The sequence below is a fragment of the Trifolium pratense genome, linkage group LG2 (genome assembly GCF_020283565.1).
Source record: "Trifolium pratense cultivar HEN17-A07 linkage group LG2, ARS_RC_1.1, whole genome shotgun sequence".
NCBI lineage: Eukaryota > Viridiplantae > Streptophyta > Magnoliopsida > Fabales > Fabaceae > Trifolium > Trifolium pratense.
In genome coordinates this window covers 16,191,444-16,211,902 of record NC_060060.1, presented here as the reverse complement: position 1 = coordinate 16,211,902, position 20,459 = coordinate 16,191,444, and the positions used below count along the sequence as shown (strand labels likewise).

The following is a 20,459-nucleotide window of genomic DNA, read 5'->3' as shown; positions in this document are numbered from 1 at the left end:
AAAGAAGATACATTTTTTTTTGAAGGAAAAAAGAAGATACATATGAAGTCACCAATTTGCCCTTAACCTTTTAGTTACACTCCTTATTATATTTACCACTAAGCCATATGAATTAATTTGTTATTTTTTTGGAACCATCTACAATATATCTACAATATATTAAAAGAAAATACATATGAAATCACCAATTTGCCCCTATTTCATGTTTTGACACATAATCATTTTCAAGGGTATTTTGTGTCTTTATTAAAAAAAGTTAGTAGAAAAATGCTAAAAAATTCCTAACATTTCTCAGCAGGATTTGAGCCCTTAACCTTTTAGTTACACTCCTTATTATATTTACCACTAAGCCATATGAATTAATTTGTTATATTTTTGGAACCATCTACAATATATTAAAAGAAGATACATATGAAATCACCAATTTTCCCCTATTTCATTTTTTGACGCATAATCATTTTCAAGGGTATTTTGTGTCTTTATTAAAAATAGTTAGTAGAAAAATGCTAAAAAATTTCTAACATTTCTAAGCAGGATTTGAGCCCTTAACCTTTTAGTTACATTCCTTATTATATTTACCACTAAGCCATATGAATTAATTTGTTATATTTTTGGAACCATCTACAATATATTAAAAGAAGATACATATGAAATCACCAATTTTCCCCTATTTCATTTTTTGACACATAATCATTTTCAAGGGTATTTTGTGTCTTTATTAAAAATAGTTAGTAGAAAAATGCTAAAAAATTTCTAACATTTCTAAGCAGGATTTGAGCCCTTAACCTTTTAGTTACACTCCTTATTATATTTACCACTAAGCCATATGAATTAATTTGTTATATTTTTGGAACCATCTACAATATATTAAAAGAAGATACATATGAAATCACCAATTTTCCCCTATTTCATTTTTTGACACATAATCATTTTCAAGGGTATTTTGTGTCTTTATTAAAAAAAGTTAGTAGAAAAATGCTAAAAAATTTCTAACATTTCTCAGCAGGATTTGAGCCCTTAACCTTTTAGTTACACTCCTTATTATATTTACCACTAAGCCATATGAATTAATTTGTTATATTTTTGGAACCATCTACAATATATTAAAAGAAGATACATATGAAATCACCAATTTTCCCCTATTTCATTTTTTGACACATAATCATTTTCAATGGTATTTTGTGTCTTTATTAAAAAAAGTTAGTAGAAAAATGCTAAAACATTTCTAACATTTCTCAGCAGGATTTGAGCCCTTAACCTTTTAGTTACACTTCTTATTATATTTACTACTAAGCCATATGAATTAATTTGTTATATTTTTGGAACCAATATGAGTTAAATACCCAATTATAACCATAAAACTTCACTTTATTTGTTACTTCTCCCATGATTTTTTTTTTTATCTAAAACTCCAATTTTTTGTATGTAACCCAAATTCAAATTACCTCATTTTATACAAATTCAATTTTTTTATTAAACAAAAATCAATTAACTGGGCATCGATAAATCCTATACAATCTACTATATAGGCGAATTAATATAAGCGGTATTAATTTTCTTTTACTTACTCAATTTAAAATGTTTCTTTACCTTAAAAAATAAAATAAATAACATATAGAAATCCACAAAAAATTAATAATTATGACTGATGAATGAATATAATGACACATCTACGATATATGAAAAGAAGATACATATTTTTTTGAAGGAAAAAAGAAGATACATATCAATTAACTGGGCATCGATAAATCCTATACAATCTACTATATAGGCGAATTAATATATGCAGTATTAATTTTGTTTTGCTTACTCAATTTAAAACGTTTCTTTACCTTAAAAAAAATAAAATAAATAACATATAGAAATCTGCATAAAATTAATAATTATGACCGATGAATGAATATAATGACACATCTACAATATATGAAAAGAAGATACATTTTTTTTTGAAGGAAAAAAGAAGATACATATGAAGTCACCAATTTGCCCTTAACCTTTTAGTTACACTCCTTATTATATTTACCACTAAGCCATATGAATTAATTTGTTATTTTTTTGGAACCATCTACAATATATCTACAATATATTAAAAGAAAATACATATGAAATCACCAATTTGCCCCTATTTCATGTTTTGACACATAATCATTTTCAAGGGTATTTTGTGTCTTTATTAAAAAAAGTTAGTAGAAAAATGCTAAAAAATTTCTAACATTTCTCAGCAGGATTTGAGCCCTTAACCTTTTAGTTACACTCCTTATATATTTACCACTAAGCCATATGAATTAATTTGTTATATTTTTGGAACCATCTACAATATATTAAAAGAAGATACATATGAAATCACCAATTTTCCCCTATTTCATTTTTTGACGCATAATCATTTTCAAGGGTATTTTGTGCCTTTATTAAAAATAGTTAGTAGAAAAATGCTAAAAAATTTCTAACATTTCTAAGCAGGATTTGAGCCCTTAACCTTTTAGTTACACTCCTTATTATATTTACCACTAAGCCATATGAATTAATTTGTTATATTTTTGGAACCATCTACAATATATTAAAAGAAGATACATATGAAATCACCAATTTTCCCCTATTTCATTTTTTGACACATAATCATTTTCAAGGGTATTTTGTGTCTTTATTAAAAATAGTTAGTAGAAAAATGCTAAAAAATTTCTAACATTTCTAAGCAGGATTTGAGCCCTTAACCTTTTAGTTACACTCCTTATTATATTTACCACTAAGCCATATGAATTAATTTGTTATATTTTTGGAACCATCTACAATATATTAAAAGAAGATACATATGAAATCACAAATTTTCCCCTATTTCATTTTTTGACACATAATCATTTTCAAGGGTATTTTGTGTCTTTATTAAAAAAAGTTAGTAGAAAAATGCTAAAAAATTTCTAACATTTCTCAGCAGGATTTGAGCCCTTAACCTTTTAGTTACACTCCTTATTATATTTACCACTAAGCCATATGAATTAATTTGTTATATTTTTGGAACCATCTACAATATATTAAAAGAAGATACATATGAAATCACCAATTTTCCCCTATTTCATTTTTTGACACATAATCATTTTCAATGATATTTTGTGTCTTTATTAAAAAAAGTTAGTAGAAAAATGCTAAAACATTTCTAACATTTCTCAGCAGGATTTGAGCCCTTAACCTTTTAGTTACACTTCTTATTATATTTACTACTAAGCCATATGAATTAATTTGTTATATTTTTGGAACCAATATGAGTTAAATACCCAATTATAACCATAAAACTTCACTTTATTTGTTACTTCTCCCATGATTTTTTTTTTTATCTAAAACTCCAATTTTTTGTATGTAACCCAAATTCAAATTACCTCATTTTATACAAATTCAATTTTTTTATTAAACAAAAATCAATTAACTGGGCATCGATAAATCCTATACAATCTACTATATAGGCGAATTAATATATGCAGTATTAATTTTGTTTTGCTTACAAACACCAGAAGTTAATGGATTGAAGAAGAAGAAAAATAAATGGAAGTTAAAATAGGAATCTGATGTAATGAGAAGTTTTTTTCTAATGACTTTGGGAGTAAGCACTAGGGAAGTTTTATTTTCTACTAACTGACTCTAGTAGTTAACATCAGATAATGAGTTTTTTCTATTAATTTTTAAATAAAGACACAAGTAACCCTGAATTCAATGATGTGTCAAACAATTAAAAAGGGGTGACTTGGTAATTTCTTTTGTATCTTCTTTTCTATTATAGGTAGATTTCCCTTTCCCTTTTTTTTTCTCTCTATTTCTCCTCTCAAATCAAGGGCTAAAACTCAAGTGCACTCTCATTTGATTAGATCGAATATTTTTCTTTGCATTTGAGTTTGCAAAGACCCATCTGCCACCTACTGCGAGCAAGGATCACAAGACGCGACTGCACCATCTCCATCGCTTTGAACTACAAAACTATTTGGGGATGGGGGTGTGTGTGTTTGTGTGTGAGTATAAAGGAAAATTAAATAAAATTATTAGGGGTTTCCATTGAGAAAGGGAGTGCAAATAGACTGTGTCAAAATAAATTTATGAGCTTAGGGCAAAGTGGTTAGGCTCCAAGTCTCCAACACAAATTAGGCCCAATTGCCTAAATTTCCGGTGATTAATTTCTTAGGTGAGCACTTCTTTTGTTCAACGAAACATGTTGAACTCATATTAAATAATTTTTTTTAACAGCAAATATATTATTATTAATAATCAGATCTCTGCACAAGACGAACAATGTTTCGTAAAATTTATATTAAATAATAATATTGCATGATCATTAATTTTTTTTTTGACAAAATTGCATGATCATTAATAGACACCGAACTTAAGTGGTTAATAAGTTTCCCCTACAATGAATTGTTCGGGAAAACCCAATTTAAATACATGAATAATATTTTTTATATTAAAAAATAAAATAAATATTTTCCTATTTTTTATAGTTGTGCTATAGAAAAAAAAAATTGACAAAACAATAGACAAAATAATATTATGATCATTGGGGAAGTGTCAGATTTTACTTTTTCGTCTCTCCTTGCAGGATCATACTTCAGATAGGTGGCAGTGACAGCCGGACCTGGATATAGGATATACGGTCCGTGGTGCATACCAGTTTTGACGGCTCAGGACACGATTACGTTAGATGTTGCGGCATGTCTTATTTGGCACTCTCAGGTTCCTTTGAAGATTTCCATTTTCACGTGGCGACTCTTGCGGGATAGGTTACCTACCAAAACAAATCTGATATCTCGAGGCATTTTATCTCTGGAGGCTCATTATTGTGTTTCTGGACGTGGAGTGATCGAGTCGATTCAACATGTGTTTCTCTCTTGCAATACCTTTGGTTCTCTTTGGTCACTTGTCAGTTCGTGGATTGACTCTTCTTTTGTGACTGCTCAGACTATTTCAGATCGCTTTGTGCAATTTACTAGTTCAGCAGGGGGTTCTCGTGCACGGCGCTCTTTTATGCAACTCATATGGCTTACTTGCGTGTGAGTTGTATGGACTGAACGAAATCATCGTTTGTTCAGAGGCTCGGCAAATTCAGTACATCATATAATGGACAAGATCAAATCTTTCTCTTATAGGTGGTTGAAAGCGACGAGTAGTACTTTATCTTTGAATTGTCATATTTGATGGTCTAGTCCTCTGCTTTTTTTGAGTCTTGTATAATTTTCTTTATGATTTTATTTTTGTAACTTCATATAATATCCTTCGGCACGCCTTGTGCTGAGTATTTTTATCGTATCTCTTAATACCTATTTTGTTAAATCTCATAACAAATTTTTAAATCAAACCGAGTACAACAAACACCGGGCACAAACTCCCCCATTCATGTCTCTAATGCAGCAGCCGAAGCTTGTTACGAGTGATTGCTTCTATATATAGCAGCATGACTTGTGTGAAAGTTGAAAAACTAGAAACATAGTACAGTACAAATTCTTCACACACACGAAACAACGTGGCAGTTAAAATACAGCACACCAAAAGAAAGTCCAAATTGGCTGGCCTGCCTTTCCTTTGTTTTCTGGTCCCACTTTTGATTTCTCCTATTGTGTCCATGTTAAGCCAAGCCAACCACATCTCTTCTCTAAAATAACAATAATAATTCTGTCAATTCATACAGATCTCATCGAGTTGATCATAACAATAATAATATTAATAATAATAATATCCCCTCACTTTTAATTAACCAAAAACAACTAAAATAATAGCCAACTTTTATCTATCTTTTTTTTTTAATGAAAAGAGTCTATTTTTAAATTTAAAACATATAATAATGTATGATTCTTCTTTTAATTTAACACTATTCAATATTTAAAGTAGGAAATGGGAATTTGCATTCAAGATGATTTGGTGCTTTTGTGCTGCTAAAAGTCTAAAACAAATTCGTTTGTTCATATTTGTAGTGAAATACTTATCCGTTTTTTGTTTTTGTTACAAACTTATCCGTTTTTTATTGGATGCATGAATATAAAATTTGGGACCTATTGATTTTAAACTTGACTTAAAAGAAGGTGGTGGACAATTTCTATGCTTCAAAATGTCAATACATCTTTTTACTATGATAACTCTAGTATGAGTTTGTTTATGGGTTAGTTAATGTGACCACATTTCTAGATAACTTCAAAATTCTGACTAATACTCCCTCTTATGTTTTGATTTTTCTTTTAAAAAAAAAAATTCTTATAATTTGGGACGAAAATAGTAATTTATTTTTAACTGATGTTAAATTTAACGATGGAGATTCATAATTTTATCACTCAATTCATTTAAAGAGTTAATCTCTACATATATTTCAAATTCAATACTATGAAATCAAATCATTAACTTCAAAGTCACTAGGTTTAGTCTAGTGGTGAAGAGTTTGGATAATATGTTATATGTCATGAATTCGATCTCCAGCTCATTGTAAATAACAAAAAAATCATTAACTTTATCCTTAAGTTTATAAAAAAAAACTTTATACTTAAGAAGATATCTAATTTGTTAAAAAAAAATCTAATTATTATTAAATTGTATCACACTCTACTGTATTAAGTTGTTTTAGATTACTATGACTATATTTTATTTTTACTCCATCCGTCCCAAAACTTTAATCATTTTGAAGTTTTGCACAAAAATTAAGAAATTATAAAGAATGATAACCTAAGAGCATCCACAATGGAGCACTCCATTTTTGAGTACTTAAATGGTCTCACATAGACACATCATCAATTTATTATTTTTTTAATAATAGTACCTAATAGGTACTCAACCCCTCCAATGGAGCATTTCTTAAAAAGTTCTAAAATGGGTCCCATCAATAACTCCACATCATTAAAATTTGAAATTTAATTTAAAATAATATTGCCAAATTAATTTTTTTTTAATATATTAAATAAAGTGAGTCTCATAAAAAGAAGAGAGAGAGTTCTTATATTAGAAGTAGTACCTATTAGGTACTAAAATGTGTTGTGCTCCAATGGTAGTACCTAATAAGTACCATAAGTACATAATAGGTACTACACCATTGGAGATGGTCTAAGTCATTTTTATCTTACTTTATTAAGAAAGAGAATATATATTTAATTAATGATTTAACTTTAGTAAGGCTCTGTTTGGTAACACAAATAAGCTAGCTTATAGCTTATTATACGAGCTTATAAGCTTGTTTCAAAAAATTGGAGGTGTTTGGTAACAAGCTTTTTGTACTAGCTTATAGCTTTTTTTCAGATGCTATTTCAAGTAGCATTTGAGCTTTTAGCTTATAGCTTTTTACACTTTATTCCATTTTTACCCTTTAATTTAATAACTACCCACTCTAAAAAATAAACCACCCACTATCAATTATGTAATTTTATATTTAATAACCACTTTAAAAGCTAATTTCACCAAACACTTTAATTTCAATAAGCTAGCTTTTCAGCTATCAGCTATAAGCTAGCTTTTCAGCTATCAGCTAGCTTATCAGCTATCAGCTAGCTTATAGCTTATTTTTACCAAACAGACCCTAAGAGTATAAATGGTAAAGTATCACTGATTGTGCATTGGTTTCCTAAAAAGACTAAAAATTTGGGACAAAATTAAAAAGGTAGAATGACCAAAGATTTAGGACGGATGAAGTATTTGTTGGGACTATTTGGAGTACCTATTATTTTATTTTATTTTATTTTTATTGTTTAGATAACCTTATTTTTGTCCTATGAAAAATAAAAAGATACCCTTTTCGATATAATTCAATTACTAGACTTTTGGATTTTAGATCCCACAAACAAGTAACAACACCCTCTTTCTAAATTGTACACTTCCAAGAACCTTCCACTTTCATTTTCTTTCATTCTTTTTTTTCCTCTTCTTATTAAATTTATCATTCTGTCATGGTTTTCTGATTTTGGTTGAAGAACGAAGCTTTCTTTCTAGAGAAAAAGAAAATCAACTTTCTGCTTCCAAACCAATCACTACTATCGTAAGTAAACAACATCCTCTTTTTATTTCATCATCATCATTATTATTATTATTTTTTCACTTTTAGAATCCCATTTTTTACATCATGTAAAGTTGTTAATTCTGTTACATCTTATAAAAATCTCAACTTTATTGTCTACACACACAATCATTGTCAAAACAAATGTTTTTTGATTTAGTCATGAGTACTGTATAGGTTGGACTTGTTGGGTTTGTTTGTGATTGTTGAAAATTTTCTCAGTTGTTAATGGATCTCCATGCTTCTATATTTTTCATCTTCAATGATTCTTTCTCTGTTTTATTTTGATTTTTTTTTATGGGTTTATGTGACTGAGATAGATTTCCCATCATTAACTAAAATTTGAACTTGTGTTTATAGTTAATTTGCAAAATGAAGAGAAATTTGAGGTTTTATTTTCTTCTCATTTGGAAAAATGAAAAATTTGGAGTTGACTTTAAGAAGCAGTCATTTTCAAGTGGTTGATTAGTCATAATAACTTGATTTAGGATTGGTTAGTGGTTAACTAGCAATTCTTGGTTTTGTTTGTTTCTTGAGAAAATTCAAGGACTATTATTGGTTCCAATTATGAAGCACGAACACTCCTTGGATTAGGCGTGTCCCGGTGTCGGACACCGACACTTATAATACATTGAATATTGTGTCGTTTCTCAAATTAAGTTGACGTGTCAGTGTCGTGTCCGGTGTCAGTGTCTATGCCTGTGCTTCATAGACCAATTGTAAAAGGGAATTTTTTTAACCATTTAAGTTGGATCAAAAAGTAGTAAAGAATTGAAAATTTCTTGCATACCAGATAGATTTGACTCAGAAAAGCATATTCTAGTTCTTTGAACTTTGAAATTTATGGCTGAAAAACTATAATTTATAGCAATATTTTGTTCAACAAAGGATGCTATTTGGTGTTAGAATACTGACGCCGCCTTTGTGCAAATCAGGATTAATTGGTAGGTTCATAAAGAGGATAACTTTCAGAGATTGAGCATCTGATTTGTACAGCTAAGAAATCATTCAGGGGAGAAATTGATTTAGTACAAGAGAGAGTGGTAAAACAGTTATTCATCAGATGGGATCTTTCAAGGGTCATGCTTTGCCGGGGACGTTGTTTTTTCTAGTTGGGGTATGGCATATATGGGCCACTATAGTGAGATACGTACGTAATCCTAAGACGTTTCGAGTCCGGGCGTGGAATCCTGTACCTGGATTTGATGGGAGGCTTAAGTACTTGGAGCTCTATGTTGTTGCAATTGGTTCTTTTATTGACTTGTGTGTTGAGTTTTTGTATTCAACTCACCTCAAGATATTTGTTGGCGGTGTCCTTAACCCTTCTCATATGAATGATTTTGAGCACTCGGGGATGCTTCTTATGTTCTTTATCTATGGTGTTGTTTCCCTACTTAGCGAAAAGACCAGGTTAGTTCCTTTGTGTCACTCTCTTATTTATCCCGATTTTTGTCGTTTACTACAATCATTCACCAACTATCTCTGCTACCTATCTATTTTACATAAAATAAATTATGCTGAAATAGTTTAAATGTTCTAGACGGTGTTGTCAATTGAGTACTGGAAAGTAACAGTTTGTTCAAATTCTGCTATGCTACATGGCTATTGGATCCGTATAGCCGCTATTTGACAACACTTAGTACTAAATAGGATGGCGCAAAACAACAGTGACTTGTGCTAGATAGGGTTTTAGGGGTTAAAAAATGAAAATCGATACCTAACCAGAATTTCTACCTGCTATTGTATAGCGTATTTTTCTACGCTAACACTATGCAATTGAATTTTCGCTTTCATGACTCGGATGTAGAGTAATGTTAAAATGAAGCTTTAGTGGTTAACTGACACTCTCTTGTAGTTGCAGTGTAGCTATGTTTAAAGTTACTTTCAACTAAAATTAGGTTTTAAGTGCGGTATTGTTGAAAAACAGATTTTTTTTTTTAATTCTGATCAAAACAGTTGATAAATTTGTTAAGTAGATCTGCCATACTATTGACTCATCTTTGAGGTTGTTCTTGTAATTATTTTTTAATTTTTTTATTTAAATCGGTGTTGTCACTAATTGATCTTGTTTCCTTCGGCGTGTCCACTCTATATGTTGGTTCGTAGCCTAGAATCCTCTACTGTATTACAACATAAAACTTTCACATTTTACTCTTTTTTGTGTGTGTGTAAACTGTAAATGATGCATTCATTGCTTCTTGTGGCACAATGCACTTCACCACCTTAGACACCAGAATGAGGTGTTTTTCTTGGTTTGCCCAAGGTTTGTTATCGGAGTACAAAAACTAGATGCTATTAAAATGCACAAGGATCTCTTTGCAGTGTTAGGAGGCTAATAATTCTGCTGTTTACCTGAAATTATTTTATTTAGTATCCTCATGGAATATTCAGATAAGATGTAAAAAATAATCTAAAAATTTCAATCAAATTGCCATGAGAAATTAGCTGGCTAAGAAGCCTTGTCTTATGAGTTGTGCGTGAGTCATGCAAGGATGTACACATTCTTCACACACACTCCAGAATTCGATTCTCAAATGTATGATACTGCTCATTTTGTTCAATATCTTCAGTCCTGCATCTTTAACTATATGTTTCCTCGTATTTTTCCAATCTGTGGTCAAATATGCATTTTGCTCTTACAAAACATAATATGAATTTAATTGCTACTTCTGTTTCATGCATCTTAATCTGTCTTGCTGACCATATTCCTCTCTGACTTTTTTCTTGCATAGATTTCTTCCATTGCAAGAAGGCGTTCTTTGTTTGATAGCTTCCATGGCATTTTCCGCCGAATATCTTCTATTCTACTTTCATTCAACATCACATAAAGGTCTCGAAGGTTATTACCATACCCTCCTCGTCTTCCAAATAGGACTATGCGTTTTATCTTCAATTGCCGGTGCCCTTATGCCAAACAACTTTCCGGTTGATTTATGTAACGGAATCGCTATAGCACTACAAGGAATCTGGTTCTACCAAACTGCTTTTGTTCTTTACGGCCCTATGATACCGGATGGTTGCAAGGTTAAGGATAACAATATCTTGTGTAATTCAGTTGACAGTGAGGTTCGCGGCGAATTGCTTGCTAACTTTCAGCTCTTTGTCGCCGTCCTCGCGGTCCTTGTTGGAACCGTAGCATCGTACGTATATGCAGCTTCAAGATATGGGAGTTCTGAAGTTAATAACTTGCACACAATTCAAGATGGATTAGATCAAAACTGAAATTTATGTAACGGAATCGCTATAGCACTACAAGGAATCTGGTTCTACCAAACTGCTTTTGTTCTTTACGGCCCTATGATACCGGATGGTTGCAAGGTTAAGGATAACAATATCTTATGTAATTCAGTTGACAGTGAGGTTCGCGGCGAATTGCTTGCTAACTTTCAGCTCTTTGTCGCCGTCCTCGCGGTCCTTGTTGGAACCGTAGCATCGTACGTATATGCAGCTTCAAGATATGGGAGTTCTGAAGTTAATAACTTGCACACAATTCAAGATGGATTAGATCAAAACTGAAGTAGTGTATGCTATTGCTATATTAGTTTTACTCTCTTCTTTTTGTTTTGTATGTTGGAACTTAGTTTCTGATAGAACATGTCTGTATATTGGAGTTAAAAGGTGAAAAAAAAACATTATACATTTTTGTTGTGCAATGAGTTTTAGCAAATGGTGTAGAAGGAATAGGAAAATTATTCTTTTATGTGACATATACGTAATGAATTTGAACAATTGATGTGTTGCTGGCTATGTTTCATATTGTCAAATTATTGAACAAATTTATTAGACTTATGCAGCAGGAGATCAAGATCAGTTTATTTTATTGTCATGATGATGAGTACACTGTTTATTTTATAATTTATTCATTGTTTTAACATGATAGATTAATTATTATTCGGTAATTATACTCTTATTTTCACTTAATTAATCAGTTTTAACATGATAGATTAATTATACTCTTAGTTTCTGAGTGTCATGTGCAGTTTCGAACAACAATAAAAGTGGAGAGGAGATCCTCTCCTGTTAAAACTGAATGAGTGTCAAAACTGCACACTAATATGACATTTTGGGTTGGATACCTCTTTCTACCAATATAACAAATTTGATCTTTACTGGTAGATTTGAGGTCTAGAGATAAATTTTGACATTAATTGACATCCCATCTAATCTAAAAATTTGCAAGAAGCGCCCTTTCCAATACTTTATCATTACTATGCATATTTATTTCATAAGTGAAAAGTATATACAACAAAACAATGAAAACAAGCAGATTGGACAAAACATGAGAACAAAGTTTCCTTAGGATATTTTGTATTGAAACTTTTAGATCTGATGATTGGAGACTTCATCTAAGATTTAGGTGGCCAAATCAGAAGAATAGGGGAGGTTTAGGTGGAGGCCGACAGAGTGACACACAAGGAGGTGCAGGTAGTGGCTCACCACCACCACCACAGTTGAAGGGAACAGCAAGGGGAGATCTCACGGAACCAAAAAGCAGGAAATTCATTCGACGAGAGAAAGGCGATGCAAGGAGAGAGAACTCTAGCAAGCCTAGGAAGATTTTTTAAAAAACATTCTCTGCTTAAAGGAGAAAGCCAAACCTAACAATTGCTTATATATATATATAAAAAAAAAAAGAAGCAACAAATGTTACTAGATTTTGGAAGAGTACTTTAACTAGGGATGACAAAGCGCGGTAGCCCACAAGCCACCACGCATCACCTTGCAAGTGGAACGGAGCGGGTTATAGCTGTAGGGTTGAAAATCTCACCCCCAATCCTTTTATTCACAAAATAATGTAAAAACTGAGTAATACTTTTCATTTAATTCAAAGAAGAGTTTAAAAGAACATAATTTTTTGGGCTATAGAGTGCTAAATAAGATATACAAAAATAAAAATGAGAAAAATGAATTTATAAACAATGGCACGCCAAGCCACCACGCCCCATCTTTTTGGTGGGTTGACGAGTTCAATACTTCAACTCACCCTGCAAAATATTAAACGGGTTGACCTGTCAGACCAAGTCCGTTTTGCCACCCCTAACTTTAACTAATTAAAAATGTCTAAGCAAACTTGCTTAGAAACCTATATGATTATCACTTAATTATTGGCAATGAAAATATTCCAAAAACAGCCTTCCAAATTCATACTAAAACATCAAACATGAAGTAGGCTTTTTAGATGGCAAACAAGCTAAAACATTAAAGTTAAACATTGGGATCCATGGTACCCCATTGTATGTATTTCATACTTATTAGACCCTGTTCCCAAACTCATTCAACACAACAGATACAAGGAGAATTTCTAAAATCAGATTTAAAAAAGCAGTCTCTGATTTTAGAGTAACACATTAGTTTATGTTTCCTAGGATAAGATATTTCACAGTAAGAGTTTTGGTCCCAATTCATACATTTTAATATATTATGGTTTCTATAAGCTCTTGAAGTGGAGCCAGTTCCTTTTTGTCAATCAGCCCAAACTCCTGCACAAATAATATGTTTTTTCAGATTAATTTCCATGTCCTGACGGTGTAATTTTTTACACATACATCTAATCAAATTAAACCATGATGTCATTTTTATGAGAAAAGTTTTACACTGACAATATATACAAATCAAATCCATACTTTTTTATGAGAAAAAAGGATATGCACAGACAGTTTAAAACAATTTTACACCGTCAACCATTAGTAACCTTGTATTCCACCACATCACCCCACAAATGATATGACATGGAAGAATAAACCATTCTAGTTGGATGTCGGTGTAAAATTAATTTACACTGAAGGTGCATATCCATCAAACTATTTTTTTATTTTCTTACAATTCTATAACCAAATAAAATAAATAACAGTAATTCTACAATCACTGATGACAAAAGGAAGTTTCACTTTTAGATAGCCCTTTGGGGGGAAATAAAGATGTATGCATAGGGAGCTTAATTCAACACAATAAAATAGAGTAAAGAATGTAAGACTTACACAAGTGAAGAGTATAAAATGCTTGAAGCATGTGTTTAGATGGGCCTCTTCTTTGAGGCTCACAATTTTCTGAAAGTGAGAATGATATATATGAGCATATACACGGAACAGCCGCTTAAATATTGTCTTCACAACATCCTTAAAGTTGGGAGGAAATGGAGAACCTGCATGATTCCATAGGTCATACAACAAGAATGAAAATGGTGATCATGATGAGAGGGTCCAATAATCTTTAAGAAATATAATGTGAAGTATTTACCAAGCTTCTGGGGGAATATGGATTCATCATCAAGCTGTGATTCAATCCAGTCCATCAGATATTCTACATATTTTGGAGCAGATACCTCAATAGGTTTTTTAATTTGCACACCGTCTGCCCATCTATATTCATACCTAGAGTTTCATGTAATAGATAACATAAGAATAGCCAATATATATACAATTTGTATTTAGCGATGCAAAATTATAACTGTTGATTGAAAATGTGTGGGTGAGATTCAATGTAAATATATCACGACCTAACTGTAACTCACGCTTATCCTCTAAATGCATCCCTTACTTTAAACGAGCCAATTCCATAAAAATTTAGTACAGAAAACATGAATTTAGAATAATGAATCAGTGACTGCAGTTATCATCAGCGTTAAAGGAACAATGATGTTCATTATAAGAAAAACAAATGAAAGCAGGGTAATTTGAATTATCTTAGACATCGTAACTATAGCAGTTATTGTAAGTTATAACGGTTATGATTTATTATTAATTGACGGTTATGGTGTGTTCACATGTTTAGAAATAATTAGGGAAAGACAGGGGAAAAATTTCTCTATGTTCTCTAATTCTTGGAAGGGAGAAACCAAGACTCTCAAATATTTTGAAAGGGCATAACCCTGTAAATACACTACCCTCGTCTCTCTATACTTTCCTTTATGTTATGTCGTGTGATTGCAAAAATAAATTGTTTTGAGACAAATTTGCAGAGGGCTTATTCCACAAATTCTATTATCCTAATTTATTCGAACATAGATACCAGTTCTAACAGTGGAACAATTTTTTGTCCAACTTTACTTACCCTGGTGATTACTAGGGCCCCCTTTCCCCTAGGAACCGGAGGGTTAGAACAAAAGAAAAAAAAATCCAGAAAGGCTGCTTCAAAGTCTGAAAACACACTTACACTGTCTATATTCTAGAAAATGAACAACCGGCGGCGTGAATTTTAAAACTAAAATGATTTTGGAGAAACCCAAAACAAAAGAAAATATATGAACACACCATTAGTTAAAAACTTCAAAATCTTTATGTAAAATAAATATATTTTTTCACCAAATAAAGTGTTAATTAATACACGACACATTAAATTAAAACATGGACAAAACAACAAAAATGTAACGGAAAATCAAGATATGATGGATTATTGATAACTTCTGTTGATCTAGGTGCCAAGTTATAAACAAAATTACCAAACACATACAGCACAGCAAAACAGGAATAATCAGAAACTGAAAAATTTTCTGATAGCAAGATACAAATACACAATCCACATGTTTCAATAAGCTAAGTAATTTTCTATTCGACAGCTAAGATAATTGATATTTGATACCACATCATCTGACAAAATTTCTGAAAGTAAAAAGACAAATAACAGAATAAATCAGTTAACTATGGCATACTTGGGTCCTGCAGTCATTGTGCGACAATTCTCAGGAGTACAGAACTCAGTGAGGGTGCCATAGAGCAGATTCACCTGGTTGAAAAAATCAACAGCTGAAATACAGGCCAGAAAAAAAGTCAGATTAGTGTATTTCAGAATTGTATGAAAATATAGTTGGTGGAACAAGAGAATGAAAAGCAAAATAAAAAAACTTCAACAAAGAGTATACACACTGCTCTTCACAGTGCATCAGAGAGAGGATGATATTTACTGTTGACAGCTAGCCACTCATTCAAATCCTCCCCAGGAGGTAGCTTTACTGCTTCCCTCAGATTTCCACTACCTAACGTCGCATCAATGTGTTTTCTGAGCTGAGCTCCCTGCAATTAAAATATAACAGCAGATGATTGAAACGAAAACTGAAGTAAAGAGAACTTGACAAACTTGTTCTCTAGAAGTTGGAATCGTACAAAACAAATTCGTCAATATCGCAAGTTTCTCAAAATTTAGGATATCAGTTTTGCATGATAATAATTAAAAAAAAAAAAACTAAATCGGATTTATATATGTGAAAAAAATGCCGTATGACTCATAATCCTTGCTAAGGTCACAATTCAATATTAACAAAAAATTTGTCATGCATCAACCCCTCTCCACTCAAATACGCTTGCACTGTGGAATCCCCTCCTCTTTCCAGTTGCAACCACACTCCTTGCATTAAATCCCCCTCACGAAGCCCCTCCATCCCTCAGCCGAAAATAAAAATTTATAAATAAATTAAAAAGGAAGAAAAAAAAGGCAGCTGGCCGTATTCAAACGGTTTTGCATTGCTACCAAAATATCAACAGCTGTTGCTGTAACGCACGCATATCCAATAAAGGTATGCAATAAACTTTGGAGTATCTGCGCATCATAAATAATATTTAAACTATAACTCCACAACTTCAAATTAACACACATGATGTAATTTTGCATAGAAAAATCATACATTGATAAAGGAATCCAAATCCAAATCCAAATCCAAATCCATTTGCAGCACTTTCAGTGACTCAAAGTAGCCTCTATTGGGTCTTTGATATTGTATCTCTAAGACCAGTAAAATGTTTTTATTGCAGAGACTTCCTACAGCTTGTAAATAAGATTTTGAGGAAAAAAGTATTTTATTGCTGAAAGTAATTTTTTATTTATTTTTTTGTTTTCTTTATTTATTTTTGTCTTCTTAGGATGCCTTTTGAAAATCGTATTTAAGGCAAGACATTCGATCATAGTTTGAATCCATTGACTGCCTTTTACGCATTCCCATCTTCCCATTAATACCGGTCGTACTTATCGAGTCAAGGTTGTGGTTCTAAATGTAGAAAAATCTTAAAATACTTAAAAAAGCAAATAGATTATATTAAATATCTAAAACCAAAATATCCTTTAAAAATAGAGGAAACTGACCTTGCTTCCAGAAGGAGTACTTTTTTTTGGGCGGAATGTTCTCTGGTTTCTGTTGCAGAATAATTTTGTCAGGTTGAATATCAAGGTAGGATGGAAGAAAATCAATCAATATAAACTGAATTACTAAAAATATTCAACATAATCTTTTGCACATTATCATTATCATGCAAAGTTTCACTTACACCAAATTACCAATACTGATTATTCTCTACTGCTGATACAATGTCCTAACTATATAAATAAATACTTGAAAGTTTAATCGATTACCTAGATAAGAATCAAATGTTTTAAAAAAGAGTGCAGGGTAAATAGAAGTGGTGATCACAACAGTCCCCACACTGCAGCTAGACATGCGTAATTCGTAAAGAAGGCAAAGAATGGACATGTCCAATATAAAAAGGTCTAGATGGATAGGAAATGCTATAGAAGTGTGGACTACCGATCAGACGAAATGACCAGGAGGTGATGCCTTTTGTGGAAAATAAATTGAACTGGTAATGGTCACAACTGAAATTTTTTAATCTTCATATTAAAGTAACAAAAAATTATTTTCTTTCATACTAATACTACAATACTAACAATTACAGAAGTGAAGAAATGAGGAATATAGACGTCAATAATATGACAATCTATCAGTGTTATCAATAGTGGTTTGATCAAATTTCACTACACAATTGTGCTATAGCACTGCTATTTGACAACATTTTGTACTAAATAGCATATCGCAAAACAATATTGATTTGTTCATATTCTGCTGCACTATAACATTGTTATAGCCGCCATTTAACAACATTGTGGTCTACTAATATTTACCACTTCAGCAATTAAATCTGTTTCACAATAATTATGAGAAATTGAGAATAGGCACAATATTCATCTCTCATAGAAAATGAGCTAACTTGCTAGTTTGAAGAATGAGTTCCCGTCGGTCAGTCAAAAACCTCATTAAAGGGAAGAACAATATTGTAGAAATTTCATTAAATAATTGATTAATTGTGCAAACTTATTGTATCCACAGGAAGTCAGGGACAATGAAACACAGAAAGGGGAATCAAAATATAACCTAACGGTTTAGATTCTAATACGGATTAATTGGATATGATAATATGCAAGAAAATGAAAAATTTAAACCAGACAAACAAGGCTCTTCAGAAAAACTTAACATACTTTTTGTTTCCAAAACTTCAACGATGATTAGAAAGAATGTTCACTATCCAGGCAAATCCAAATTATGCCAATAGTCGATAGATAAATGAAGCAAAGAAATCATTTTGATTTAATTTCGCACAAACTTTTTCAAAGCAATCTAACAATGCATGCATAAGCATTACGTATTACTATCCAATATTAGATTTTTTTACAATTAAACATGTAATCTATAAATTCAATCTTAACTAAAACCGCCGCCGAAAAGGGAGATGCGACAAAATAAACTACACAACGAACACTATGACTAACTAATCATTGAGTACGACAACGCACACATTAAGTGAACTAACTAATCATTGAGTGCGACAACACACACATTAAGTGAAACAAATCATCAAGTACGACAACACACACATTAAGTGAACTAACTAATCATCGAGTACGACAGCGCACACATTAAGTGAAAAGCACAATGAAGACTTAGCCACCGTATCTTTTCCGTTAAAATTTGAAATTATCCAACACATAGATACCAAGTGTCAAATCTCACAATGCATTAACTAAAAACACAGTCTCATGATAATTCTCTTAACCACAAATCTGCCACACAACACTCACGTACAGTTGTTCATACTACTTTTTTTTCGGGTCAAGTAGCCCGGTGGCTACAATTTCACCCTTCAAAGTAAATAAGTGGGGAATCCTGAGTTCGAACTCTGATCCCTTCATATTGCAATGTCCCTACCAACTAAGTTATGCTTACGGGGATGTTGTTCAGAATACTTATCAACCCAATAAACACTCATATCATGAAAAAGTTAAATACAAAGAAATGTAACTACAAACAATTAAAAAAATCATATATACTAATTTGTTTGATGCTTGATCAGATTATAGCTTATTTTGGTGCCAAAAAATAAATTCCTAAACATGTATGCAAAGCAACAATTTACACTCCAATTAAAATCAAGTCAACTTTACACTCTGAACAAATTTAATACTGGATCATCAGTGAAAGAACATCAACAACATCAAGTATCAACTAAATCAATCACTTATGAATATTAATCAAAATTAGTCATGCAAATTAACAACAAATTACAGGGTTTTGACTTTTGTCAAAATGAACACAAAATAGTTCAATACAATCAAAATTCAATTTTTTTATAATTTCTAAAAAAATTAAAACAGATTCATGATCAGATCATAGAATAAACAAACAAACAGTATGAATAATCAACAATCAATAAGAATAAGAGTAGTTGAAAACTGAAAAAAAAAAAAAAGTTATAGTAAAAATTGAAACTTTTGAGTCTAACCTGCCACCAATACCGAAGAGGCTCATGGCTTGAGAGAGAGAAGGAAGAGAGAAAGCGCGTTTGAGTGGAAGCTCTTTCTTTCTTCCTCTTTGTTAATTTTCTTCAGGTTCTGTTTGTTTGCCACTTTCCAGCTTTAGATTTCGAATCTCGTTATTTATTAAATTACTTTAATACCCTTTTGTACAGTTTTTAATCGCACCTCTGTCCTTTCTTTGCTGACATTTGCATGATGTATGGATGAAAGAATTTTTTTGAAAATATAAAAATTTACTTGTCTCAAAATAATTGTCACATTTTACTACTGCATATTTGTTGATGTACAATTTTGATCATTAATATATTTAGTTGTGTATTATTAAAAATTATAAAAATTTGATATTTTGATAGTACTCATCTAGACAAATCTAATAAGATCTCATGTACTAGTATTTATCTTTATACATTAGTAAAAAAAATATAATCAAATTTTGACAATTATTTTGAGACGAAGGGATTACTTAAATGCAAGCTCAAATTTTTTAAGGGTTCCGTTAATATGTGTCTTTTTTTGGTTTTTCACCACCAGTTTAATCTGGTTCGGGGTCAGTTCTGGCATCAAGTGGTCACAATCCCTTCCCGATCGCAGTTGCGGGGATCGAACCGCAGTCCTCCCTACCAAGTTCAGCGTCAATCATCACTGAACCAATTGTCGATTAGTACATGTGTCTTTGTTAAAGTGCATTTAATTAAGGGTAAATAGTTTTATACCCCTGCAAAATATGAGAGTTTTGCGTTACCCTTGCAAATATTTTTTTTAGATTACCCCCTGCAATGTGAAGAATATTTGTCTTTACCCCCTGGGTGCACAACAAGCAGATGTCATGGACATAATTTTGACGTGGCACCTACACGTGAAATCTTTGTCTTTACCCCCTGGG

At 31.6% G+C, this 20,459-nt stretch overlaps 2 protein-coding genes across 4 annotated transcripts; one reads left to right on the top strand and one right to left on the bottom strand.

The window, feature by feature from the left end:
- Positions 1 to 7,765: 7,765 nt before the first annotated feature.
- Positions 7,766 to 11,731, top strand: LOC123907606 (transmembrane protein 45B). Of its 3 annotated transcripts, none has more exons than XM_045957937.1 (4): positions 7,766 to 7,984; positions 8,938 to 9,412; positions 10,735 to 10,931; positions 11,226 to 11,731. In XM_045957937.1, exons 2-4 carry the CDS (start codon positions 9,066 to 9,068, stop codon positions 11,516 to 11,518), a joined length of 837 nt encoding a protein of 278 aa, XP_045813893.1. In that variant the 5' UTR covers positions 7,766 to 7,984; positions 8,938 to 9,065; the 3' UTR covers positions 11,519 to 11,731. The 3 variants fall into 3 exon arrangements, with proteins under 3 accessions (XP_045813893.1, XP_045813892.1, XP_045813891.1); XM_045957936.1 differs by having other exon boundaries at positions 10,735 to 10,971; positions 11,266 to 11,731; XM_045957935.1 differs by having other exon boundaries at positions 10,735 to 11,204; positions 11,499 to 11,731.
- Positions 11,732 to 13,143: 1,412 nt separating this feature from the next.
- LOC123907605 (MOB kinase activator-like 1A) lies at positions 13,144 to 19,686 on the bottom strand. Its single transcript, XM_045957933.1, has 7 exons — positions 19,543 to 19,686; positions 17,075 to 17,123; positions 15,903 to 16,011; positions 15,651 to 15,744; positions 14,240 to 14,373; positions 13,981 to 14,144; positions 13,144 to 13,482 (listed from the first exon to the last, which is right to left on the bottom strand). Exons 1-7 carry the CDS (start codon positions 19,566 to 19,568, stop codon positions 13,414 to 13,416), a joined length of 645 nt encoding a protein of 214 aa, XP_045813889.1. The 5' UTR covers positions 19,569 to 19,686; the 3' UTR covers positions 13,144 to 13,413.
- Between the last annotated feature and the right edge of the window lie 773 nt (positions 19,687 to 20,459).